The sequence below is a fragment of the Calonectris borealis genome, unplaced genomic scaffold (genome assembly GCF_964195595.1).
Source record: "Calonectris borealis unplaced genomic scaffold, bCalBor7.hap1.2 HAP1_SCAFFOLD_40, whole genome shotgun sequence".
Taxonomy (NCBI): Eukaryota; Metazoa; Chordata; class Aves; order Procellariiformes; family Procellariidae; genus Calonectris; species Calonectris borealis.
The window spans coordinates 1,579,310-1,605,563 of record NW_027441454.1 but is presented as its reverse complement, the minus strand read 5'-3'; the positions used below and the strand labels follow the sequence as shown (position 1 = coordinate 1,605,563).

General features: G+C 55.1%; 2 protein-coding genes across 2 annotated transcripts in view; both read right to left on the bottom strand.

The window, feature by feature from the left end:
* The window catches only part of LOC142076291 (antigen WC1.1-like), a 186,932-nt gene extending 183,627 nt beyond the window's left edge, over window positions 1–3,305 (bottom strand). The window contains exons 1-3 of the mRNA XM_075138643.1: window positions 2,951–3,305; window positions 2,550–2,864; window positions 1,958–2,272 (exon numbers count right to left, since the gene is read on the bottom strand). Of these exons, the coding sequence (XP_074994744.1) occupies window positions 1,958–2,272; window positions 2,550–2,864; window positions 2,951–3,305 (985 nt within the window). The remainder of the gene's footprint in view (window positions 1–1,957; window positions 2,273–2,549; window positions 2,865–2,950) is intronic.
* Window positions 3,306–6,342: 3,037 nt separating this feature from the next.
* Window positions 6,343–26,254, bottom strand: part of LOC142076290 (antigen WC1.1-like) — a 143,291-nt gene continuing 123,379 nt past the window's right edge. Inside the window, exons 6-7 of the mRNA XM_075138642.1 lie at window positions 9,079–9,384; window positions 6,343–6,389 (exon numbers count right to left, since the gene is read on the bottom strand). Coding sequence (XP_074994743.1) covers window positions 6,343–6,389; window positions 9,079–9,384 — 353 coding nt within the window. The remainder of the gene's footprint in view (window positions 6,390–9,078; window positions 9,385–26,254) is intronic.

The window sequence follows — 26,254 nt, the reverse complement described above, 5'->3', positions numbered from 1 at the left end:
GGCTCTCTCCACCCCTTGCTGCTCGTGCCCCACAGCCAGGCAGTCAGTGGGGTGGTGCATGAGGCAGATGGCAGCACACAGCCTCATCCCCCCAGCCCTGCCTGTGCCTGACAGCCCGCAGCACCCCACAGCCCTTCCAGCAGGCTTCTCCCCCTGGCACCGCTGTGGAAGGACCCACCTCTGCGCCCAGCCCTGGCACAGAGCACTTGCCCGGCCAGGAAGGCCAGGAGCAGGCAGAGAAGGGCCCCCAGGATGATGCAGATGATGACGGGCACTGAGACTCTCCCGCTGCTGCTCAAACGGCCCCGGGTGGGATCTGCATGGGCGAGAACATGGAAGGGGCAGCACCAGGCCTGGAGAGGTGGGGGCAGCCCCACTCCTGACTCCCATCACACACGGCAGCAGGGGGTGCAGAGCCCCCGGGGTGAGTGATGGGGAAGCTTCCACCCTGCTGAGCAAACTAAAACCCTCCCCAACCCCCACCACCACCCCAGTGCCTCCTCCTGGGAGTTTCACACCCCAGCAAGGAGCCCCTTCCATCCAGCAGTGCGGCACAACCTGGCCCCAGCGGGAGGACAAATTACCTGCTCGGGGTGGGGATGCTGTTGTCCTGGGTGTAGCTGCAGAGGAGGAAAAGGAGAGCTGGGCTGAGAGGGTGGGGGTGTGGGTACCGGGGAGCCTCCTCCCCAACACACTGTGTGTGTGTCTGTAGATGTCCCTGGCACATCCCACCCAAATTGCCCCTCCGGTAGTGCTAGAAAGGGAGGCCGGGACAGGGTGCAGCGCCGCTGCTCTGGGCAGCAGGCAGGATGGCACAGGCAGCCCAGGGCATAGCCCTGGGGCTGCAGGGCCCCATGGGCAGTGGCCGGAGGACACCCAGTCCCACCACGGCTGCTCCCCACCTGGCACGAGGCTCATCACTGCAGGAACCTTCGTGCTCTTGGCAGGTCAGGGGCCATGCCAGGACCAAGCGGGTGAAAGGCCTTCCCCAGCTCCCTGCCAATACCCGATCAAGGGGTCCCAGCCCTGCCGCTCACCTGAGCAGCGTATGGCCGCGTCTTCCTTATGCCGGCAAGCACCGCCATCCCCGGGCCGGGCCCAGCAGTCCTGCAGGGACGGCTCCGTCCCCTGGCACTCCACCTGCTCCAGCCAGATGGGGCCGTGCCCCATCCCAAATGCAGCCTCCTTCAGGGCAGACAGCGCGGGGCCACAGCCCAGCTGCCTGCACGCCACCTCGGCATCCCGCATGTCCCAGGAGTCGTCGCACACCGTCCCCCAGGAGCCACGGTGCCAGACCTCCACTCTGCCTGAGCACCCATCCTCGCCTCCCACGGCACGAATCTTCTCCCTGTCTGGAGAAAGCAAAGACCTCCCAAGGCACTGAGACAGCCCGCAGAGCCCTGCCAGACAAGAAGGGTGCACAGAGGAGCAGCTCAATACCTGTGCAGCTCGTGGAGTTGGGGCACGGGGCCAATGGGGCCGGGGACCTTTCTGGGCGTCCCCCTGAAGAGAGAAACACTGTAGTGAAGGGGCTGGTTGGGGGATGGTGCAGAAGAGAGCGAGGCTGAGCTCTGCTTGTGCCTCCCCGTACCATCTTTGTCACGGCAGCAACTGAACCCCGGTCATTCAGCGGGCATGCGCAGGCCTGGGGGGACCCTGATTGCTCAGCCCCTAAAGGTCCCTGGTTCACAGAGCAGCAGTAGTGTGTCTGTGGAGGGGAGGCTCTTCTGAGCCCTGTCTGGTCTCTTCTGAGACCTCACCTGGGGATGCCTCTGCCTCCGCCAGGCGCTGCTGGCAACCTGGGTGGCAACTGCTGCTGGATGTGTGTGGCTGTGGTCACATTTGTGCCACCGGGGTGACATGGAAAGGAAAAGCCCCTCCAAGCTCTTTCTCTGCCTTTGTGGCAGCGGGGAGCAGGAGCTGGGGTGACACTGGTGCCCGAGTGGCTCAGAGTTACCTTTGCAGGTGATGTGGATCTCGTCTCGCAGGTCTTCGCATGACTGCGGGTGCCAGGGAGTGGAGGGACACTGCCAGAAGGAGCTGGTTTTCTCCCCACACTGCACATTATCCAGCCACGCAGGGCCAGACACCCTGCCATAGGGCAGGTGTGTTTCCAGGGATCCTCCGTCCCCGCAGGCCAGCTCCTTGCATGCCAGCGACACCGTATCGAGAGTCATCGAGTTGGAGCAAATGCTCCCCCACGTCCCGTTGTAGAAAACCTGCAGGCGCCCGGAGCAGCCGTCGCTGTTCTCCAGCCTGAGGGCCATGAACTCTGGGAGGAAAGGCAGCAAGGGGGAAGAGGCTGGTCTGGGGCTGTGGGAGAGGGGACGCCTCTGCGCTCGCCAGGCCCTCAGCCAGGCAGGGGCACGGCCAGCACGTCCCCCTTGCACCCAGGGGCAGAGGGAGGTCCCTGAGGGGGACTGAGGGTCCGCAGGACAGGCTCGGGCAGGAGCTTAGAGGCAGCCAGGGACAGCCTTGGCCATGCGCGGCTCTCCCCACGTCCTGGCCTCCCCGGGAACCAGGCTCCCACCACACCACCCAGCACAGACCTGAGCAGATGACTCCCGCGTCCTCTTTGTGCCCACAGTCGTGCTGCCCCCAGGGCCCGGCAGGGCAGTCCCAGAGAGCAGCTTCGGCCCCGGAGCAATTCACGGCACCCATCCAGATCTGCCCAGAGCCTTCCCCGAACCGAGCGGAGGCGGCCGCCTCCACCGCCCCTCCACAGCCCAGCTGCTGGCAAACGACGGCAGCATCAGAGAGGTCCCAGCCATCATCGCAGACAGTCCCCCAGCTGCCCTGGTAGTAGATCTCCACTCTCCCGGCGCAGCGCCCGGCCCCGTTCACCAGCCGGACCTGCCGGCTCCCTGCAGTGGGGAGAAACCCCAGTTGCTGCCAGGGGCTGGCTGCCCACCCACCCCATCATCTGGGGGGCCCGGGCAGTGCCGCTCACCCCGGCAAATGACTCCCACGTCCTCCGCAACCCCTGCTGCCAGCGCACTCTCGGGCAGGGAGGTGTTGCAGAGGCTCAGGTTGGGCTCATGCCCTGCGCACCGGACCCCTCGCAGCCCTACGGGGCCCGTCCCTCGCTCAGGCTTTGGGGGGTTGTAGGCTGTCTCTGCCTGTCCGCACTGCAGCTGCCGGCACACCACGTTGGCCTCCTGCACATCCCACTGGTTGTCCAGGACTCTGCCCCAAGTCCCGCGCTGGAAGATCTCCACTCGCCCGTCGCACCGGCTCCCTCCACCCACCAGCCGCAGGGATGCAAAGCCGGCTGACCCTGCGGAGAGCAGAGATGCCACGGCCATTGGCGGCACTGGGGAGCACGGCACCCTTCAGGAGCAGGGTGAGGGGGAATTCTCCGACCAAACAGGGCAAGATTGGGCCTTGGGCTGACGAGAAGTGAGGGCAAAGCATGGGCCCACTCTGCAGCTCACACCCAGCTCTGCTGCTGCTGGGGGCACCCAGGAGCTCCTGCCTGGGTGGTGGGATGAAGCTCTGCAGGGCGCTCTGTGGAGGTGGGATGTGGTTGTCTGCAGCCAGGGGGTGGAGCAGAGCCCCGCAGCCCCGTCCTGGATTCATCCCACAGTAGGAAAAGCCAGGAGGCCAGGCCTGGCAGTGGCGCTGCCCTGGGGGCAGATGCCTGCTTCCGTTCAGCCCTCAGCTCTCCCACGGTAGAGCAGTCAGTCTGAGCAGGCAAAGCCCTCCAGAAGGCTCCTGGGGAAGCAAGGGTTTCTCCAGGGAGAAATTCAGCCTGGGGCTGCTCTGGGAGCCCTGCTTTGGGTGGCCATGTCGCACACAAAGGGCAAATCGAGTTAATGCAGCATTTTCCCAGCACTCACCTGAGCAAATGACAGCGGCGTTGTTCCCATGGGAGCAGGGTGAGGCCCCCAGGGTGATCACTGGGCACTGTCCCAGGTGGGCTTCAGTCCCGTCACAGTGGAATGAGTCTTTCCAGACAGGTCCGGTTCCTCTCCCAAAATGCCCTCCTCCAGGAATGGACTCAGCAAACCCGCAGTTGAGTTGACGACAGAGAACGTGGGCATCCGAGAGATGCCAGCGGGAGGCACAGGGGGTGCCCCAGGTCCCCAACACCTGGACCTCCACTCTCCCCGCACACGCCGTGCTGCCGTTCACCAGCCTGAACCCTGTGTACTCTGGGGACAGAGGAGGAGAACTGAGGGTGGGCCGGTGCTCTTGTACCCTCGGTAGCTGGCGGAGCGGCCAGCGGGACAGCATGCCTTTCTTCTCCTTCTGCCCTCTTTTCATGCTGCAGACAACCCATCACCCCTTCTGTCCTCATGCCCGGCCCAGCACGGTCCGTGCTCTGTTTCCCACCCTGGGGTTCAGCACCCCACCCTGAGTCCTTACGTGTGCAGGTGACAACAGCGCTGTTCATGCGGGTGCAGGGCTGGTCCCTGGGGGACCCCCTGGGGCAGGAGGCGAGGAGGGATTCATTCCCCACACACTGCAGCTCTCCGGCCCAGATGGGACCCACCCCTTCTTCAAAGGGAGCTGGCCCAGCCACAGGCAGGGCCACACCGCACTGCAACTCCCTGCAGACCACACCAGCAGCTTTGGCACCAAAGTGGGAATCACAGACAGTTTTCCACTGGTCCCCGTCACGGACCTCCACACGTCCTGAGCAGTGGCTCTTCCCTTCCACCAGCCGGAAAAATCCTGGAGAAACCAAAACAACTGAGAGCTCTCTGGCAGTTAAATGCCCACTTTCCCACATCACCTCCAAGCAAGCTGTGACCAAATTACCCATTGCGCATCACAGAGGAAGCTGTTGGGGGACTGTTGGTGACACAAGCACGTCCAGGTCCCCCAGCACCCCTTCTCTACACCATCACAGCACTCAAGGTCATGTGTCTATTGCAGACACACAGCAGACGCTGCAGACCATGGTGGCACCTTTGGGACCAAGGTGTGAGTCACAGACAGTTTTCCAAGGGTCCCCGTCATGGATCACTATATGTCCTTAGCAGGGGCTATTCCCTCTGACCAACCAGCCAGATCCCGGAGCAACCAAAGACCCCTGGGAGGTCCCACAGCCCTCTGGCAGTCCCCTGACCACATCCCACGTCCAAGGTGGCCGAAGGCAAAAAGCGCCACGACCACCCCAGCGGCTCTCAGGGGATGCTGATGGCACAAACAGAGCAGGGCCCGCCTGCCGCTCCTCAGAAATCAGCCCAGCACTTGTGGGCTTGCTTCTCTCCCAAACCCACTGCCACAAGCACTGCTCAGACAAACTGCTGCTGCCCAACAGGCCTTGGGCTGCCCGGCACTGGTCCCTGGGCACTGCAGCTCCCAGAGCACTTGGGCTCCAGGGAAATGAGTCCAGGCGCTGTTGCCTGCTGCAGCTTGCTCTGCCCCATGGAGCTCAGGGCCAGGCATGAGGAACCTCTTGGTGCCACCAGAAACGTGCCCTGTTCCCAGGGGGGTCTTGGGCTGTGGGGCACTGCTGGTAGATGGGACATGGCACAGGGCAAAAGTAGAGTGAGGCTGTACCTGCGGTCGGTGTCTGTGCCAGCCTCTGCTCCAGCACCTGCCCAGCAAAAAGGTCCTCAGCCATGGCCAGAGTGCACTGCTGGATGCTCATGTCCCTGGACAACAGCCAGGCGGAGGGCACGAGAGTGGACAGAGAGCAACCCTGGGCTTACACGAGCTCCCAGTGCAAGGGCAGGCACAGGGGAGTGCCAGTAAATGCTGGCAAACCCAAAAGTGCAAGGCAGCCAGGGGCTGGGACAGACATGAGAGGCTGGGCAGCAGGTCAGCCCTCCTGGACGGGGCCATGTCCCCACGGGCAGGCTCTCATGGGGTGACCCTGGGAAAGGTGCCACATGCCACCCCGCTCCTCAGACCAGGCCAAGCGCTCCTCCTCTCCAAGCAACCCCTTTGATTCAGCCAAGGGACTTGTGTCGCCAGGGAGCACAACCCCAAAGTAGCTAGCCATCTCACGCCCCTCCCCGGTACTGTGGGTGGCCACAGGAGTCACTCTTGGTGCCTCTGCATGGGGGGACCTGGCCCTTGGCACTGCCAGACAGGTCCTGGTTGAACAGGAGGAGAAAGATGGGAATCAACAGACAATGCAGGGCAGGGTGGGGACTAATCTGACCCAGCGCAGGGTCAGGCAGGGTATGGGCACCCTTGGGCAGGTTCCCACTGGGCTTTCCCGAGGGACCGGGGACACCAGCAATGACAGTCCCAGCTTGGCAGTGCGACCGGACTCATTGAACAATGCTCTGGTGCCCACTTGTTGCTCCCTGAGGGCACAGCCAGGTCTCTTCACCCGTCCCAGCCCCAGAGGTGGGGAATAGGCTCTGACCTTACCTGAACACATCACTCCAGCATCACGCGCATGATCGCAGTTATTTTCACCCCATCCGCTGTGTGGGCAGTCAGACAGGGCAGATTCGGTGCCATTACAGCCAACATCATCCATCCAAATGGGGCCAGATCCTTGCCCAAAGTGTCCGTACTGAGGAGCTCCAACAGCAGACCCACAGCCCAGCTGCTTACAAACCACTGCCGCATCGTGCATGTCCCAGTAGTGACCACACACGGTCCCCCACTGGCCCTGTTGTTTCACCTCCACTCTCCCAGCACAGCGCCTGCCGCCATCCACCAGCCTCACCTCCACAGCACCTTCAAACACTGACACAGGACCAGTCAGGACAGCGCTGAGCCCCCCAGCACTGTGGGTCTGGGGGAACCCCTGCCCGGGTGGAGTCAGAGGTGCCAGGGTGGGAGCCCACTCCCCTCCAGGCTGTCCCCGGGGTAGTGCAGGGTCCTTTCTATGCCCATGGGCTGTGCAAGGCTGGGGATGCCCAGCTCCAGCCCTGCTGGCTCATTCGTGGCTCCACAGACTTTGGCACCCCAGCCTTCCTTCCACCCCAACGACCCCCTGCAACCTGCCCCCGGCCCATGCCCACCCAGGGCACCCTCTCCTCCCCAGCCAGCACCCCGAGAAGAGACCTGCCCCCACCAGGACTCCCCCAAGCACACACTGCTGCTTCTGCCCAGGGCCCCGAGCTCTCCTGGGCCACAGCCTGCCCTGGGCGTCTGCCAGGACATCCTCCACCCTCAGGCCTTTCTGTGTCCCCTGCGGTGCAACATGATGGTCCCAGTGAGCCCTCCCAACCCATGGCCCCTCCTTGTCCTTGGGCATCAGCCCAGCCCTGCCCTTGTCTGGGATCCCCCAGAAGGTCACCTCTCTGCCAGCCTGTGGGAACACCCCCCCCAGTTCCCTTGTCTCCACAGGCACAGCCTGCCCCCCCTCAAGCTGGAGCTCACCCCAGTGTCCAGCACCCCACCCTGAGTCCTTACGTGTGCGGGTGACAACAGCGCTGTTCATGCGGGTGCAGGGCTGGTCCCTGGGGGACCCCCTGGGGCAGGAGGCGAGGAGGGATTCATTCCCCACACACTGCAGCTCTCCGGCCCAGATGGGACCCACCCCTTCTTCAAAGGGAGCTGGCCCAGCCACAGGCAGGGCCACACCGCACTGCAACTCCCTGCAGACCACACCAGCAGCTTTGGCACCAAAGTGGGAATCACAGACAGTTTTCCACTGGTCCCCGTCATGGACCTCCAGACGTCCTGAGCAGCGGTTCTTCCCTTCCACCAGCCGGACAAATCCTGGAAAACCCAAAACAACTGGGAGTTCCCAGAGCCCTCTGACAGATACATGACCACATCCTGCATCACCTCCAAGCAAGCCATGACCCCATTGCGCATCCCAGAGGAAGCTGTTGGGGGAGTGTTGGTGACACAAGCACGTCCAGGCCTCCCAGCACCCCTTCTCTACACCATCACAGCACTAGAGGGTCTGTGTCTGTCACAGCACCAGGCACCGCTCAGACAATCTGCTGCGGCACAAGGTGCCCTGTGCTGCCCGGCGTGGTCCCCCCAGCACTGCAGTGGGGTGCGCAGTTCAGGTCTGGGAGAACTGGCCCAGATGGTAATGACTGCTGCAGCCTGCTCAGCCTCTGCAGAGCTTGGGACCAGGCAGGACCATCACCTTGATGCAGCCAGAAATGCACCCTGCTCCCAGGGCTGTTCTGGGTGTTGGGAGGTTCCTGTTAGGGGCAGATGTCACAGAGCACAGAAATGGTGCAGCTGTTCCCATGGCTGGTGCCTGTCCAGACCTCTCCGATGCCTGCTCGGAGGGCACGTCCTCAGCCAGGCACACAGTGCTCTGCCTGGAGGTGCACAGGTCCCAAGCCAACGGCCAGGCAGAGGGGCAGGAGACCTGCATGCCCCCTCGGCTCGCACTGGCTCAGAGGGTAACAGCAGGCACAGATGAGAGTCAGTAAGTGCTGCCAAAGCCTCTGTTTCGTGGGGCAGTGTGGGGAGCCATGGGAAGGCAGGAGAGGTTGGGCAGCAGGTCAGCGCTGCCTGCATGGGGCCGTGTCCCCGTGGGGCTGTCACAGCCCCAGGGATGTCCCAGGACCAGCCTGGGCACGTGGTGATGCAGAAGGGAGCAGCCAGAGTCAAGCAGCTGCCAAGCTCCTAAGCCTCGCAGTGCTGGACCACACAGCTGAGCCCTGGGCACAGGCAGCCAAGGGCTCTGTGCCACCCTGTTCCTCTCCCAGGGCCCAGCGCTCACGCCCTCTGAAAAGCCCTTTGGATTCAGCTGAGGTACTCATGCCTGTGAAGGGGAATGACCCAGGGGGACCAGCATCTCATGCCATTCCTCCAAGGGGTGGAGTGCCACGCAAGTGCCCCCTGGTTTCTCCAGCACAGGGACCCCCAGCATTGTTGGCTGGAAGTGGCAGAATGGGTAGAGATCAGTGGAGATCAGTGGACACCCCGGGGCAGGGATGGAGGATCCATCTGCAGCCCAAGACACGGACTGAAGAGGGGCTGAGGCACTGTGGCAGGGTTAGTTCACCCTGGGGTGGGCTCCCTCTGGGCTTTCCCAGGGACTGGGAACACCAGCAATGACAGCCCCATCTCGGCAGTGTGCCCGGCCACATTGGGCAATGTTCCGGTGCTCATTTGTTGCTCCCTGAGGGCACAGCCAAGGTCCCTTCCCCCGTCACATCCCCAAAGGTGAGGAACAGGTTGTTCTCTTACCTGAACACATCACTCCAGCATCATGTATATGAGCACAGTAATGTTTACCCCATCCTCTGTGTGGGCAGTCAGACAGGGCAGATTCGGTGCCGTTACAGCCAACATTATCCATCCAAATGGGGCCAGATCCTGGCCCAAAGTGTCCGTACTGAGGAGCTCCAACAGCAGACCCACAGCCCAGCTGCTTACAAACCACTGCCGCATCGTTCATGCTCCAGTATGCTCCACACACGGTCCCCCACTCGCCCCTGTGTTTCACCTCCACTCTCCCAGCACAGCGCCTGCCGCCATCCACCAGCCTCACCTCTGCAGCACCTTCAAACACCAACATGGGACCAGTCAGGAGAGTGCCAAGGCCCAGCTCTGCAGGTCTGGGGGAACGCCCTGCCCATGTCTGAGATACCAGGGTGGGGGCCCTCTCCCCTCCAGGCTGTCCCCAGTGCAGTGCGGGGGTCCCGTCTATCCCCACGCGCTGCACAAGGCTGGGGATGTGCAGTTCTGGCCCTGCCGGGTCATTCGACATCCCACCACAGAAAGCACCTTTGCCCACCCCAACGGCCACCTACCCCCTGCCCACGCACACCTCCACACTGTGCCCAGCCCTGCACAGGGCACCCGCTCTTCCCCAGCCCACCCCTCTTCCCCTGAACAGCCCCGTGTACCCAGGCCGGCTTCCCATGCAAACCACCTGCCCCCGCACCATCCAAACCCACCCCCACCCCCAGGGCTTTCCGAGCTCCCACCGAGACGATTCCAATGATCTCCCCACCCACAGCCCCTCCTTGCCCCTGCTGTCAGCCCAGCCCCTGCGCTGGGCCGGACCCCCCAGGAAGGATGTCTCTCGACGCAGATGTCCCCGTCCCCTTCTCTCTTCGGGGCACAAACTGCCCTCATGGGGTCAGGGCTCCCCTGGAACCGGGAGGCAGGGAGCAGCACACAGACCCTCCGGGGCACCCCAGAGGTTGACAGTGCCCTGGGCATCTCTGGGTGCTGCCATCGCCAGCTGGGCCACCACCGGCTCCAGAGGCCACCACCGGCTGGGGAAGAGAGGGTCCCAAAAGGGTGTCTACGAGGGTCTATGAATCCAGCCAGGCACAGGCTGCCCGAAACGCCGGAGCCCTGGAAAAGGAGATTCTCTCTCCCACCCAGACAGGCAGGCACAGGGTCCATGGACTCGAGCACCTTCTGACCCTCAGCTCAGTAGCACCTCAAAGAAACCCATTCCCAGACAGATCCTATGACCATGCTGGCGCCCGCTGGCCCTGGGCTGTGGGACAAAGGAACGGGCACTTACCGCTGCACAGCTGTACCCAGAGGAGCAACCACAGCATCTGAGGGGACAGGAGTCCCTCTGTGCCCATCCTGAGCCTCCTGCCCTGCCAGCACATCCCTGCTGCGCCACGCTCCCTGCCTCAGCTCCTGGGGCCTCCTGGGGCCAATGATGACAGGAGGGCAATATATCTCTGCAGATCCCAGCCCAGCTGCAGGAGGAGCCAATCAAAGCAGCAGGACCTTTTTAGACATTATCGGGAGCTATCTCCCCTCCGACACAGCCCAGCCCTCCAATGAACTTCTCCAGCGCCGTTCGTGACCATATATGAGAGACGGCTCTGCTGCAGGTGTCACGTCACTGTGGTGGGGGGCCCTCACAGGAGAGGGCAGGTTGTTGGGGGGGAAATGGGGTTTTCACCCCTGGAACCCTCTTGTGTTGACCAGGAGCACTGAGCATCTCCTACGCCAGGCCCATCCAAGAGCCCAAGGTGAGAGAGTCCAGCCGTCCCCGTGCCAGGGGGACCCGAGGGCTGGGATTGCAGCAGGGTCTGTGTCAGGAAGGGAAGGAAACAGCCCCTGCCCCTGCTACAGACCCCCCTCTGCTGGCAGCAGCAGCTGCGAATGGGCCTTAGCCCAGGCCAGAACCTCACCCCAGCAGTGCTGGCTCCCCCTTCCTTCCCTGGAGAGCCCATGGAAGACCCCTCCCAGGAGCCAGCGCTGGGACACGTCCCTGCCCTGGCAGCAGATGTACAGCCCAGAGGCTACGACACATCCCTGGCTCTCAGCGTGTCACCACGGGGCCGTTATTCCCCGCCGGCGCATCGGGAGCCGCAGCCTGCAGGTGCACAAACCACAGCCCACGTGGCCTCACGGCGCTCGCCGCGCTCCCCCCGCAGCGCCCAGGCAGGAAGTCTGTGGTTTCCTCGTGGCACCGTGCCCGGGCACAGCCCTGGGGTGCCCCCGAGCCACCCCCACCCCGACTGCTCCAGCCAGGGCTGCAGGGGCTGCTCCTTCGGCCTCGCAGACACCGGGCCGGGCAGCTCCCATCCCCCGGGATGCCCTTGTGGCAGCACACGGCCGCTCTGCACCGAGCCCCACAGCCACGGGGTGCCATCGGTGCCACGGCTGCTGCCACCCTCCTCCTGCCACTGCTGCATGCCCATGAGTTATACTGGTGGTGACCTCACACCCTCCTACTGCCGACACCGTGTGTACGAGTTACGCTGTCACACGTGTGCGCGGCGTACGGACTTCTGCTGACCTTGGTTCTTCCAAAAAGCCGCATTTGGGCATGGCCTAAATATTATTCTGGTGACATCAGAAGCACCTACACAAGCTATGTGCCAGCTCCTGGCCTATCAGCTACTCAGGCACCAGTGACAACACAAGCTCCTACACAGCCCCTGGCCTATCTGCTACTCAGCCACAGATGATGTCATAGCATCCGCCTCTCATATTGGCCTGCTCCTGGCCTATGGGCTATTCAGGCACCAATGACCTCATACCACCTACAGAAACTATGGGCCTGCTCCTGCCCTATCAGCTCCTCAGGCAGCAATGACATTATAAGCACCTACACATGCCATGGCCTATCTGCTACTCAGCCACAGATGATGTCATAGCATCCGCCTCTCATATTGGCCTGCTCCTGGCCTATCGGCTCTTCAGGCACCAATGACCTCATACCACCTACAGAAACTACGGGCCTGCTCCTGCCCTATCAGCTCCTCAGGCAGCAATGACATTATAAGCACCTACACATGCCATGGGCCTACTCCCGGCCTGTGAGCTACTCAGGCATGGGTGACCTCATAAGCACAGACACGAGCCATGGGCCTGCTCCTGCCCTATCAGCTCCTCAGGCACCAGTGACCTCAAAACAACCTACACGTACCTGTCGTGGTTTAACCCCGGCCAGCAGCTAAGTCCCATACAGTCGCGCGCTCACTGTTTCACTAAATAGAAAGTTAATTGTGTCCCAGCCAAAACCAGTACAATGCCAGATGCCTGCTCCTGCCCTATCAGCTCCTCAGGCACCAGGGACCTCACAAGAACATGTACACCCATTTGCCGTGTACTTGCTGTTGAGGGCCTCAGCCTCCGGTGACCTCACAAGCACCTAGAAAGGCCATGCACCTGGTCCTGGCCTATCAGCTATTCAGCCAAGAGTGACATCACAAGTACATACCCAAGCCATGTGCCTCCCTCTTGCCTATCATCTACTCAGGCATCAGTGACCTGACCACCACAAAGCCACCTACTTGCTACCTACTCGCCTACGAGATGTGAAGGTACAAGTGACCTCACAAGCTACGTGCCTACTCTTGGCCTATCAGCTACTCAGGTATCAGTAATGTCACAACCACTTACACAAGCCATGTGCCAGCTCTCGGCCTATGATCTACTTAGGCACCAGGGACCTCACAAGCACATACCAACCTATTTGCTATGTGCCCACGTGGTGGAGTGGCCCCATGTGGCAGCCCCCACCCAGTCACTTGCTCACTCCCCACCAGTGGGATGGAGGAGGGAACTGGAAGAAAAAAAACGAGAAAAAAAAAATCTCCTGGGTCGAGATGAAGACAGTTTAATAAGTGCAGAATCAATCGCTCACAGCAGGAGATCAATGCCCAGCCAGTCTCTGAGTAAAGGACACTTCAAAGAACACACCCTCCTCCCCAGTTTTATTGCTGACCATGACATCACGTGGTGTGGAATATCCCTTTGGTCACTTGGGGGTCAGCTGTGGTGGCTTTGTCCCCTCCCAGCCTCTTGTCACCCCCAGCCCCCTCACTGTTGGGGCAGAGGGAGAAACAGAGCAGGCCTTGACGCTGGGCAAGCGCTGCTCAGCAATAGCTACGATGTCAGTGTGTTATCAGAGCTGTTTGGGCCACCAAGGCAAAGCACGGCACCAGAGGGGCTGCTAACAAGAAAATTCACTTCATCCCAGCCAGACCCAGTACAACCTCCACCCCTTATTCCATACCGTGTGCGTCCTGCTCAGGTCCTACATTATTCAGTACATTTACATCCACCACCACCACTCCCTTCCCCATCCCTTGGCATGACACGCACACAGCATACTGGGTTTGGCTGGTGTGGCTCAGGTGGACGTGGGCAAGTGCCAGCACCCTCCTGACTTCTCCCCTCACTCAGTCAGCCAGAGCTTTTTGAAACGTTCAATCAGGTCATGAACCTGCTCTGTCTCACCTGGAGCCTGTGTAAGAGTGTGTCTAACCCTGGGGCGGAGCTCCCCCATAATCTCTCTGTAATAAAACGGGATCTCCCCAGTGCACTGGTGTATCAGCCATTCCTCCCAATTTTGTATCATCCACAAACTTGCTCAGGATGCCCTCGGTCCCATCACCCAGAACTGAAATGAAAGGTTGAATGGAATGGGACCCAGTATCAGCCCTTGGGCTACACCACTGGTGACTCTCCTCCAGCTGGACTTTGTGCCACTGGACACAACCCTCTGGGCTTCAGTCAGGTTTCCATCCATCTCATTTTCCACTTATCTAGTCCATACTTGCTCGCCTTGTCTATGGGGATATAACGGGAGACATGCTGACTGCTCCCTGCATCCTCCTCCTTGCCCTGCTTCAAGATGGGATTTACATTTGCTTTCTTCCAGTCCTCAGGAACCTCACCCAATCCCCATGACCTCTCAAAGTTGATTTCAAGTGGCCTTACAATGACATCAGCCAACTTCCTCAGCACTCAGGAGTGCATGCCCTCAGGTCCCAAGGACTTACGCATGTGCAGTGAGTTTAAATGTTCCCTAACCTGAGACTCTTGCACCAAGAGTAAGTCTTCCTTGCTCCTTGTCTCTGGTCTTGGGGGCCTGGGATTCCTGAAGGTTGGTCTTACCAGTAAACTTCCTCCTCCAGAGAGGAAGAAGGCATGGAGTACCTTGGCTCTTTCTGTGTTCTCTGTCACCAGGGTCCCACCCCATCTAGCAGCAGGCCCACTTTTTCCTGAGCCTTCCTTTTGCTGCTGGCGTCATTGTTAAATCCTTTCATGATGCCCTTCGCGTCCAGATTGAATTACCAGATTGAGATCGAGATGGGCTTTGGCTTTCCTAACACCCTCTCTGAATGCTCGGGAGGTTCTTGGTGCCCTCTAGAGACCTCCTGGGTGTCTTGTGCCCTGCTGTGCTGTCCCTCAGGCAGTTGTCCAGCTGGGTAATGTCCCCCATGAGGACCAGGGCCTGCAAATGAGAAGCTGCTTCTACTTGTCTGAAGAAGGCCTCATCTGCTGCTTCTTCCTAATATGTAGACACCATAGCAGACACCAACTACAGCGTCACCCACGTTGGTCTGCCCACTAATCCATCAGCTCTCATCTGGCTCATCACCTGCCACCAGGCAGAGCTCCACGCTTTCCTTCTGCTCGCCCACATACCGGGCAACTTTCCTTCCTCACTGACCTGCCCCATCTTTCCTAAAGAGGCACCTTCCATCCATGGCCATACTCCAGTGGTGGTGTGTGCAATCTGACCGTGTCTCTGCTATCTAAGTGAGATTATAGCTCGGGCATTGCCCACAGACTCCTAATTCCTCCTCTTTGCTGTGTGCATTCCTGTGCGGGCACATCAGAGGTGTGCCCAGCCATGCTGATTTCCCGCCGAGATTGAGGGCTACTTGATAGGTGCCCACAAACAGCCCTGCTTGTACCCTTTGCTTCACCTCCAACTCTCTTCCTCCCTGTTTCCCCCCTCCCAGGTTCTTCCCTTTGGTCATCCTCAAACCCTCTCATACAAGAAGCCTGCCTCTGTTTTCCCTTTCCTCACTGGCCCTGGTTTTGCTTGCCTGGTGCCCTCTGTTGGTGGATCTGGGAATTCTGCATTGGGAATTCTTACTTTGCTCAGCAAGTCCACTAGTACCTCCTTTTATTGTCCGTCATGTCCCACAATTCCTCATGCTGTCATCTTGTTAGAGGCACCACAGGACAGGGTGGCCAACAGAAACCTCACCAAGTTTTGCATGGAGAAGTGGCCAGTCCTGCCTCAGGGGCAGAGTAGCTCCATGTATCAGGGCAAGCTTGGAGCTGACCGGCTAAGGAGTGAGCCTGAGGAGAAGGCCATGGTTGCTACAAGGGATGCTTATAAGAGCCAGTGGAGCATGCTGACCACTACTAAGGGCAGCTGCATATGGGGCTGAATTAGGAGGAACATGACCACCCAGCCAAGGGCAGTTACCTCCTCCCTTGACTCAGCACTGGTGTGGCCACATCTGAAATAAATCTGTTGTGGTGTGGGGCTCCATGTTCTGCAGAAGTAGGGAGGATCTGGAGAAGGTCCAGAGGACATCTGCCAAGATGGGGTGAAGGGGCTGAATCCCATGACTTGTGTGGAGAGGCTGAGGGAGCTGGGCTGCTTTGGCCTCATGATGTTGTAATAGCCAAGGGCAATGTTGTAATAGCCTGCAGCTGCTTGAAGGGTGCTTTCAGAGAGGATGAAGCTTTTCTTTGTAGAGGAAACAGCATGAGAAAGGAGAAATTTCTTTACTGAAAGAGTGGTCAGGCCTTGGAACAGGCTGCCCAGGGAAGTGGTGGAGTCACCATCCCTGGAAGTATTTAAAAGACGTGTAGATGAGGTACTTAGGGACATGGTTTAGTGGACATGGTGTGTTGGGTTGACAGTTGAACACGACGATCTTAGAGGTCTTTTCCAACCTGTATGATTCTATGATTCTATGGTCCATGACATGTGGGGTTTGGGGGTGTCCATCCCATGTCCTGGCCCTAACCCACAGGGTTTGGGTTTTCCTGTCCCTCTCTGGTTCTGGTCCCCTTTGTCTAGTCCATGACCAGTGGGGTATGGGAGAGTCCTGCCAGTGTCCTACCTGCGACCCACGTGTGTTGAGGTGTCCTGTAACTGTCTGATCCATGATCTGTGGGTTTCGGAGAAGTCCTGCACGTGTCTTGTCTCTGAGCCTCGGGGTTTGGGGTACCCTGTCCCTTTCTGGTCCATGGCCTGTGGGGTTTGGGGATATTCTGCCAGTGCCCTTGCGCTGAGCCATGTTGTTTGGGGTGAGCCCATGTCGTTGGTCAAACCGATGGGGATTGGGGTGCCCTTTAGCTGCAAGGTCCATGACCTGTGGGGTTTGGGAGTGTCCTGCCAGTGTCCTAGCTGTGACCTGGTTTGAGGTGTCCTGTTCCTGTCTGGTTCATGACCTGTAGGGTTTGGGGCTGTCAAGCTCATGCCCTGGCCCTAACTGTGACCTGGTTTGAGATGTCCTGTCCCTGTCTGGTTCATGACCTGTGGGGTTTGGGGCTGTCAAGCTCATGCCCTGGCCCTAACCCACAGGGTTTGGCGTTCCCTGTCCCTCTCTGGTCCATGACCTGTAGGTTTTGGGCTTGTCCAGCCCATGTCGTGGCTCTGACCCATGGGGTTTCTGGTGCCCTTACTTTGTCTGGTCTATGACCTGTGGGGTTTCGGAGTGTCCTGCCAGTGTCCCAGCTGCGACCCACGTGTGTAAGGGTGGACCGTCCCTGTCTGGTCCATGACCTCTGGGGTTTCGGAGGTGTCCTGCACGTGTCTTGGCCATGAGCCACGGGGTTTGGAGTTCCCTGTCTCTGTCTGGTCCATGAACTCTGGGGTTTGGTGATGTTCTGCCCATGTCCTGGCCCTGAGCCACAGGGTTTGGGGTTGCGGGTCCCTGTCTGGTCCATGACCTTTGGGGTTTGGGGATGTTATACCCATGTCCTGGCCCTGAGCCACGGGGTTTTGGGTTCCCTGTCCTTGTCTGGTCCATGACCTGTGGGTTTTGGGCTTGTCCAGCCCATGTCGTGGCTCTGACCCATGGGGTTTGGGGTGCCCTTTCTTTGTCTGGTCCATGGCCTGTGGGGTTTGGGGATATCCTGCCAGTGTCCTTGCGCTGAGCCATGTTGTTTGGGCTGTCCTGTGCCTGTCTAGACCATGACCTGTGGGGTTTTGGGTGTCCTGCACGTGCCTTGGACCTGAGCAACGGGATTTGGGGTGCCCTGTCCCTTTCTGGTCCATGGCCTGTGGGGTTTAGGGGTGTCCTGCACGTGTCTTGGCCCTCAGCCACGGGGTTTGGGGTGCCCTGTGCCTGTTTGGTTCATGACCTGTGGTGTGTTGAAGTGTCCTGTCCCCATCGTGGCCCTTACACACGGGGTTTGGGGTGGCTCATCCCTGTCTGGTCCATGACCTGTGAGGTTTGGGGTTGTCCTGCCCATATCCTTGTCCTGACCCACAGGGTTCGGCGTTCCCTGTCCCGCTCTGGTCCATGACCTGTGGGTTTTCGGCTTGTCCAGCCCATGTCGTGGCTCCGACCCATGGGGTTTGGTGTGCCCTTTCCATGTCTGTCCATGACCTTGGGGTTTGGGGACGTCTTGCCAGTGCCCGAGCTGTGAACCACATGTTTTCGGGTGCCCTTTCTCTGACTGTCCATGACCTGTGGGGTTTCGGAGGTGTCCTGCCAGTACCCTTGCTGTAACTCACGTGTTTTGGCGTGTCCTGTCCCTTTCTGTGCCATGGCCTGTGGGGTTTGGGGATATCCTGCCATTGGCCTTGCGCTGAGCCGTGTTGTTTGGGGTGACCTGTCCCTGTCTGGTCCATGACCTGTGGGGTTTGGGCTTGTCCAGCCCATGTCGTGGCTCTGACCCATGGGGTTTGGGGTGCCCTTTCTTTGTCTGGTCTACGGCCTGTGGGATTTGGGGATATCCTGCCAGTGTCCTTGCACTGAGCCATGTTGTGTGGGGTGTCCTGTGCCTGTCTAGACCATGACCTGTGGGGTTTTGGGTGTTCGGCATGTGTCTTGGCCCTGAGCCACGGGGTTTGGGGTGCCCTGTCCCTTTCTGGTCCATGGTCTGTGGGGTTTGGGGGTATCCTGCACGTGTCTTGGCCCTCAGCCACAGGGTTTGGGGTGCCCTGTGCCTGTCTGGTTCATGACCTGTGGTGTGTTGAAGTGTCCTGTCCCCATCGTGGCCCTTACACACGGGGTTTGGGGTGGCCCGTCCGTGTCTGGTCCATGACCTGTGATGTTTGGGGCAGTCCTGCCCATATCCTTGTCCTGACCCACAGGGTTTGGCGTGTCCTGTCCCTGTCTGGTCCATGGCCTGTGGGGTTTGGGGATGTCCTGCCCATGTCCCAGCCCTGAGCCACGGGGTTGAGGGTCCCGGGTCCCTGTCTGGTCCATGACCTGTTTGGTTTGGGGGTGTCCAGCCCATGTCCTGGCCTAAACCCACAGGGTTTGGCGTTCCCTGTCCCACTCTGGTCCATGACCTTTGGGTTTTGGGCTTGTCCAGCCCATGTTGTGGCTCCGACCCATGGGGTTTCAGGTGCCCTTTCCATGTCTGTCCATGACCTTGGGGTTTGGGGACGTCTTGCCAGTGCCCGAGCTGTGAACCACATGTTTTTGGGTGTCCTTTCTCTGACTGTCCATGACCTGTGGGCTTTGGGAGTGTCCTGCCAGTGTCCCCGATGTAACTCACATATTTTGGCATGTCCTGTCCCTTTCTGTGCCATGGCCTGTGGGGTTTGGGGATATCCTTGCCATTGGCCTTGTGCTGAGCCATGTTCTTTGGGGTACCCTGTCCCTGTCTGGTCCATGACCTGTGGTTTTTGGGCTTGTCCAGCCCATGTCCTGGCTCTGACCCATGGGGTTTGGGGTGCTCTTTCTTTGTCTGCTCCATGACCTGTGTGTTTTGGGAGTGTCCTGCCAGTGTCCTAGCTGTGACCCACATGTTTTGGGGTGTCCTGTCCCTGTCTGGTCCATGACCTGTGGGGTTTGGGGGTGTCCTGCACATGTCCTGGCTCTGACCCATGGGGTTTGGGGTCCCGTGTCCTCGTCTGTTTCATGACCTCTGGTGTGTTGAATTGTCCTGTCCGCATCATGGCTCTTACACACGGGTTTTGGGGTTGCCCATCTCTGTTTGGTCTATGACCTGTGGGGTTTGTGGGTGTCCTGCCCATACCATTTTCCTGGCCCGCGGGCTTTGGGCTTCTGGGTCCCTGATTGGTCCATGACCTGTAGGATTTGGGGATGTCCTGTCCATGTCCCAGCCCTGAGCCATGGGGTTGTGGGTTCCGGGTCCCTCTCTGGTCCATGACCTGTTTCGTTTGGGGGTGTCCAGACCATGTCCTGGCCCTAACTCACAGGATTTGGATTTCACTGTCCCTCTCTGGTCCATGACCTGTGGGTTTTGGGCTTGTCCAGCCCATGTCGTGGCTCTGACCCATGGGGTTTGGGGTGCCCTTTCTTTGTCTTGTCCATGACCTCTGCGGTTTGGGAGTGTCCTGCCAGTGTCCTAGGTGCGACCCACGTGTGTTGGGGTGTCCTGTCCCTGTCTGTTCCATGACCTGTGGGATTTCGGAGGTGTCCTGCACCGTGTCTTGGCCCTGAGCCTCGGGGTTTGGGGTTTCCTGTCCCTTTCTGGTCCATGGCCTGTGCTGTTTGGGGATATCCTGCCAGTGTCCTTGCGCTGAGCCATGGGGTTTTGGGTGTCCTGTCCCTTTCTGGTCCATGACCTGTGGGGTTTGGGGGTGTCCTGCACTTGTCCTGGCTCTGAGCCACGTCGTTTGGAGTGTCCTGTCCCTTTCTGTTCCATGGCCTTTGGGGTTTGTGGATATCATAGAATCATGGAATCATTAAAGTTGGAAAAAACATCTAAGGTCATCGAGTCCAACCATCAGCATAACACCACCATACCCGCTACACCATGTCCCTAACGGCCTCATCTACACGTCTTTTAAATACTTCCAGGGATGGTGACTCAACCACTTCCCTGGGCAGCCTGTTCCAAGGCCTGACCACTCTTTCAGTTAAGAAATTTCTCCTAATGTCCAGTCTAAAGCTCCCTTGCCGCCACTTGAGGCCATTTCCTCTCGTCCTATCGCTTGTTACTTGGCAGAAGAGACCAACCCCCACCTCGCTACAACCTCCTTTCAGGGAGTTGTAGAGCGCGATGAGGTCTCCCCTCAGCCTCCTCTTCTCCAGTCTAAACAACCCCAGTTCCCTCAGCCACTCCTCATCAGACTTGTGCTCCAGGCCCTTCACCAGCTTCGTTGCCCTCCTCTGGACACGCTCCAGCACCTCCATGTCCTTCTTGTGGTGAGGGGCCCAAAACTGAACACAGGATTCGAGGTGCGGCCTCACCAGTGCCGAGTACAGGGGCACGATCACCTCCCTGCTCCTGCTGGCCACACTAGTTCTGATACAGGCCAGGATGCCGTTGGCCTTCTTGGCCACCTGAGCACACTGCCGGCTCATGTTCAGCCGGCTGTCAACCAGCACCCCCAGGTCCTTTTCCTCCGGAATATCTCAGAGAGGAACCCTTGTCAAATGCTCACAGCTGCTTAAAAGTCGAAGGGGTAAGGAAGCTTTCAATTTTCAGCTAAAAAGGATTTTAAAATATATATTTATTTGAGAAGGAAGCATCACTACAGGAAACGTCTTTTCAGTGTGGCTTGTAAATTAATCAGTTAACGTCTCATCATTTGTAAACGCACATGGTTATGCTTTTAGGAACACAGTAGTTGCCTGTCAAAGTAAAGCACAGCCGTATCAGCCCTGAAAGATGAACTCTGCCCCTCCTGTCAGTAAGTTTAAAAATGCCAACCTCACCAGACCCCACAAAACCCAAATAAAAACACCAGTCCAAGACATCAGCCATAAAAGGAACCCACCACTTTGTCTAGAAAAAGAATAAACTGCTCAAATTATTGAATTAAAGGGCTTTACCGTGAAGGAGTAGCCTTCAAAAACTGAGAAAACGGATTTCTTGTATTTTATTAGGCCACAGGCCGTACTATCCAAATAGTTTGGGCAGTGTGAGAATTTAATAGTATTCTCCTTGCTATCAGACCCAAACCAATTTTTAATAATGATGAAAACATGGGTTCAGAGCACAATCCTGTGATTTTTTTCTCCATTGCAACCACAATCCTGCCTCTCAGCTCCCTACTGGAAGAGCTTGCAGGAACAAAGTCCTCAGGCCACTGGTTAGTAATGGGCTGCAGTGCTTATTGAGGACTAATACTGACGTGCAGTTTTTCCACAAGTAAAAAGGGTAACTCGTATCTTGTTCCTTTTCCAGTATATCGAATTATATTATGCCACAAGCAGCAGTTAAGCTGACCCTAGTAAAACATTATCAGAAAGACACTTGAATCACTGCTTATTATGCCTCAAAAACATAGAATGTAAATGCAACTGCTCTCCTCAAGAGGTCACTAAACTGATCAGAAGAGAGATTAAAACCCTTCCTTGGAAAAAGCTCTTGTCCTTTATTACCTAATGCAGTGGAAGAATTCAAGGGAGCAGTTTTTGCAGACTCTGGGGAAAAAAAAAATCTACATGCAGAAGATGATTCCTCACTCCAGTTCATCACGCCTTCTCTATACGTTTAGGAAAGCACATCCAACAGTACTGTATTACGAACTCAAGAGTTCTTGAAAATGGGCCTTTGGAGAGGAGCACCCAGATCTGGAAAAAAAGACCTTCTTTCAAATTTCCTTCTTTTCAGAATGTTTTGTACCTAGTTATGATAAAAAGGAAGCCTGATCAAGTATTTTGCAGCTTCACGCTCCATATGCCACTCCTTTTTACATGTGGAAAAACAGCCTATGTTCCCTCATGGCAGGCACAACCACTGTCATTTAGTGGTTTTTCAGAAGCAAACAAGAAGTTAGGAAAGCTCTCTGTTGAAGTCTAGCATGAAACAGTCTAGTATTGACCAGTAACTGAAACAGAACAGTTCATAAACTATTAACTAGTTCTTGTCTTTTTTAGGAAGCAGTTATTATATGGCCTGCAGGCAACAGACTAATTTCTTAAAGGAGATGATTGCATAACAACAATTATCAAAAGCAGCAGATAGATAATTAATGTACTATTTAGTACGTTTGCCCAAAGGCCATCTTCCAATGATCCTACATTCTTGTGTCTTTTTTTTCCCTTTAAATTTCTACTGAAGTAGAATTTCTTCCTGCCAGTTCCTCCAATCAGTCAAGTAGAAACAACATCTCCATGGAACTTGTATACAGCCCTCAGATAATACTGCAGAAGAATTGGAAAAAAAAAACCAAACCCCAAAACCAAAAACCAAACCCAAAACCCCAGCATTGACAGTCAATGTATTCACTCCCATTTCAAACAGAAGACTAAACAGAAACTAACACAAAGCAAGTGGGAAAGGGGACAGGAAATAGGAGGAACAGGCTGGTCTCACTGCTGGAGTGCTACATTTAAATTAGAGTGGTTTCCTAAAACCCGATAGCTTGGCTAAACTAAAGCTTCAGCCAGGAAGGATCACAGTGGTGCTGGACGGCGCTAAAACAACGGGCATGACTCTGCATTTCTGCAGCCTGTAAGGACAAATACCAACCAGAGACCCTTGCAGTTACTGAACTAGTAACACTAAAACAAAAAGGATCCACTTTCTTGATTTGGCTGTAGTAACAGTAGGACAGCAGCACAAATTTGGAAGTGTAGAATGACAGCTAACAGAAGAGCAAGACAATGAAGAAATATTCAAAGTATAACCTTTTGTGCATCCTTTTTAAAAAAATCTCAACTAATTTTAATTTTGCTGCTTTACTGTTCAACAATAATCGGCGAGCTTTGCAGTGATTTATTCCTACCACACTAAGATCCAGGTTCTGCTTTGAAATACATACAGAAATATGTGTATTAAAAAAAAAAAAACCAAAACAAAAAAACCCCACCACACTTTAGACCAAGACCTGGGTTAGCTTTAAGAATAAAGCTAATTGTGTCTCCAACACCAGAAGCACCTGAGGCCGCAGTGCTTCTACAGTGAGAGAGAGAGAGGACGTGTAAAGAGAGATGCAAGGCTTCCACCCTCCCTATGGCTACCCACAACCCAAATCAGGTACAGTCAGAGCAAACAAGAAGGAATGTTTTTGCTTTGTCTTTCCTTTACTTTAATTAGTTCTAACTAACACTAAGTCTTCCTTCCCCCTCCAGGATTTTTCCTTCTTTTTAATTTTTTTTTTGAGACATCTATGTTAGCTTATGGCAAGGTGCCACTTAGACATGTAATACAGACATGCCAGGGAACACACGAGACTAAAGGAATGTTAACTTTATTTATGAACATGTGATTTGTGTTTATGCACATGCTAGCAAACAAAGAGAAAAATAACTTGTCAAGAAAGAAAACCCCATCTGAATCAGATCAAATACTATAAATGCGGTTTACATAAATGCATTACATTAACTGCTAGGGTCACTGTTAAACTAACTCAAACTCCCAATGAGAGGCATTCATGTCCAAAAAGGAATTCAAACCAGTCAGTGATAGAATTACGGATGCCAGATTTAGACTTAGTGCTTTCAGACCTACCTACGAAAAGTTTTTGATTTTAAGTTGATTGTGTACCATTCCACGAGAATCAGAGGCTGTATTCTTCACAGAACACAGACCCAGAGTTCATGAATTTCTAGATTAAGTTATCCTAACAGCTTATCAAGTGATCAGATCCAGTGATCCAGGGTTAGTGTAATGCCTCACGCTATTCTAGTGAAGAAAAAGCAGTTATACTTAAAGATTAAATAAAAAATACCACATAGTAATTTTTATCCTATAAGGACTATTTTGAAATGTGTAGTTACAGATAGTATTTGACCCAAGCGGCAAATCAAGATCTAGACCATTACCAGCCAAGTATTTCCTTGTGTTACTTATTTCTATTTTAGCAGCAGAACGGCAGTGTTTTCAAACCTGTAGAAAAATGCTGCCCCTTTTCCAAATGTAAATTCAAAGTGGCAGTATCCTAAAGGAAAGCTTAGCCTTTGGGAAATTAAAGCAGCATCCAGCCCTGAAGTCACCCAGATCCAAAAATGTACTGCAGGCGGAGATTAAGAAAAATGACAGGGATTTTTACCCACAAATGCACCAGGCTCTAACCTTGTGCCAAAATTTGTACACTGGGTTTTAGGTGTTCTCATTTGCAAACAAACTATTAAACTAAACTGCTTCGACAGATAAAGTGGAAAGATCAAATGCAGAACTTTAGCATACCACTCTGTGTAGCAACGATATTTACATTCACGGCAATCTATTAAAGACGTTTATGCACTCGGAGGGGCCCAAACAATATCACTTCAATTAACACAGTTTTAGGAACAAATACCCAAGTCTTTAAGGACATGAAAAGGAAGCATTCAGCTGCACAGAACTGTCCTCAGAACATATGGGATATGTTGGTTTTGGTATTTGTTTGAACCCCCAAGTCAAAAGTAAGAAACAGTACCAAGTTTAACAATAATGGTTTCTCAGTGGTTTTTGATAACATTTTCAAAAACCATTAGGCAAAAAAAAAGTATTTAAAAACAAAACCTAAGTGATACAACGTCAGAATGGCAAAAAATACACTCCAAACAATTTTTATTGCAAGGAGCAAAAAGCACACAACAAGCTACACAAACATACTTATTCCTAGCTATACACAGGCAGATGTAGGACATGGCACCATGTTCAGTTGTGCAAACCTTGAACCTGCGTGATCTAAAAACGATCGTGCATTACCTGCAGAACACAAAGTCATTCAGGAAATAGTCTGGCGTATCCAATATGAAATACAATGCATTGCTAGGCACGAACACCAATAGCCACATTGGAACTGTGCAAATGATGGCATTACTCAGGTTTGACTATGCTGAATCAAATACATTGTATTTACAACATGTACTATGTTTTACTGGAACATATATTAAGTTAATGTTTGGAAAATTAATCCAAGGCTACATTGTTTAGAATTAAGTGCAGTGTGCAGAAAAAAGGGTGAGATTGTGTTTTTACATACTGCTTTTGGTGTTCCACTCCCTGGCTCAGTTTGACTTCTAGAAGAAGAAATAAAGGTGATCAGAACTTCAAATAAAGCACTTGTACCAAAAACATAAAGCAGTGAAAACAGATTATAAAACCTGAACATCAAAACATTATGTTCTGATAGTCTAGTGAATGTGGAAATTTATTCGTATAAATAACCTGCTCTCTCTTGGTACATTCAGTGCAACTAAAAAAAACCCCCAAAATCCTATTTCGACTTTGTCACAAATTACTCTAAGACTTACAGGTATAGAACACAACAGTGCAAGAGGAAGTCCTCAAATATTTTGTCTCTGCTATGTAAGTATCAAAAATATGAAGTCTGTACAACAGTTCTGTGTTCTTAAATAACCATCAAAATACGAAGGTAACTTTAGCCAACCTGTCTATCGCTAGTATTACAAATAGGTACCAGATAGAGTCCTTTAGTTTCTAAGAAAGAACAGTGATAGTCTAGACACTTCCAAGTGCACGTTTACTTAAGTGAAATAAACCAGTCACCTGACAAATAACAAAAATGTCAGCAGCATCGTCTTTAGAACAGGGTTTCTCTGTGGAAGCCCAAGCACTGTTGGCTTAGCCATGAAAGTGCCAAAATACTAAATGTGTTACATATGCTATATTGACTAAAAACAGTGGTAGAAATGTCACCTGAAAGCAGGTCCTAGGCCTTTATATGATTTAGGAGACCTGTGACAAAAGAAAAAAGGTCTTTGCCAGTATTTGTTTCAAGATAATCTTGAAAACGCTACAATATTTTAGGAAATATTTATTAAATTTGAAAACTTGCTGAGATTCCACATACTCATAGGTCTGTATCTGCACGCTACTCATCATGAATCAGCCATGCAACCATTGATATCGTTAACAAACAATTCACACATCATCCAAAGTGTCCCATGAGCAGAGGCAATTCAAAGGCTGCTGTGCAATTGGTGTACAAATAGAAAGGCGCATGCTCCCTGCCACTGCTAGAACACCACCAGGCTCGCAATGACAGCCACGTACCTCCTGAAGTTGAGGAAGGACAAGGACATCCTTTAGATTACCACAGCATGGATTCTTCATACATTGACCTTCA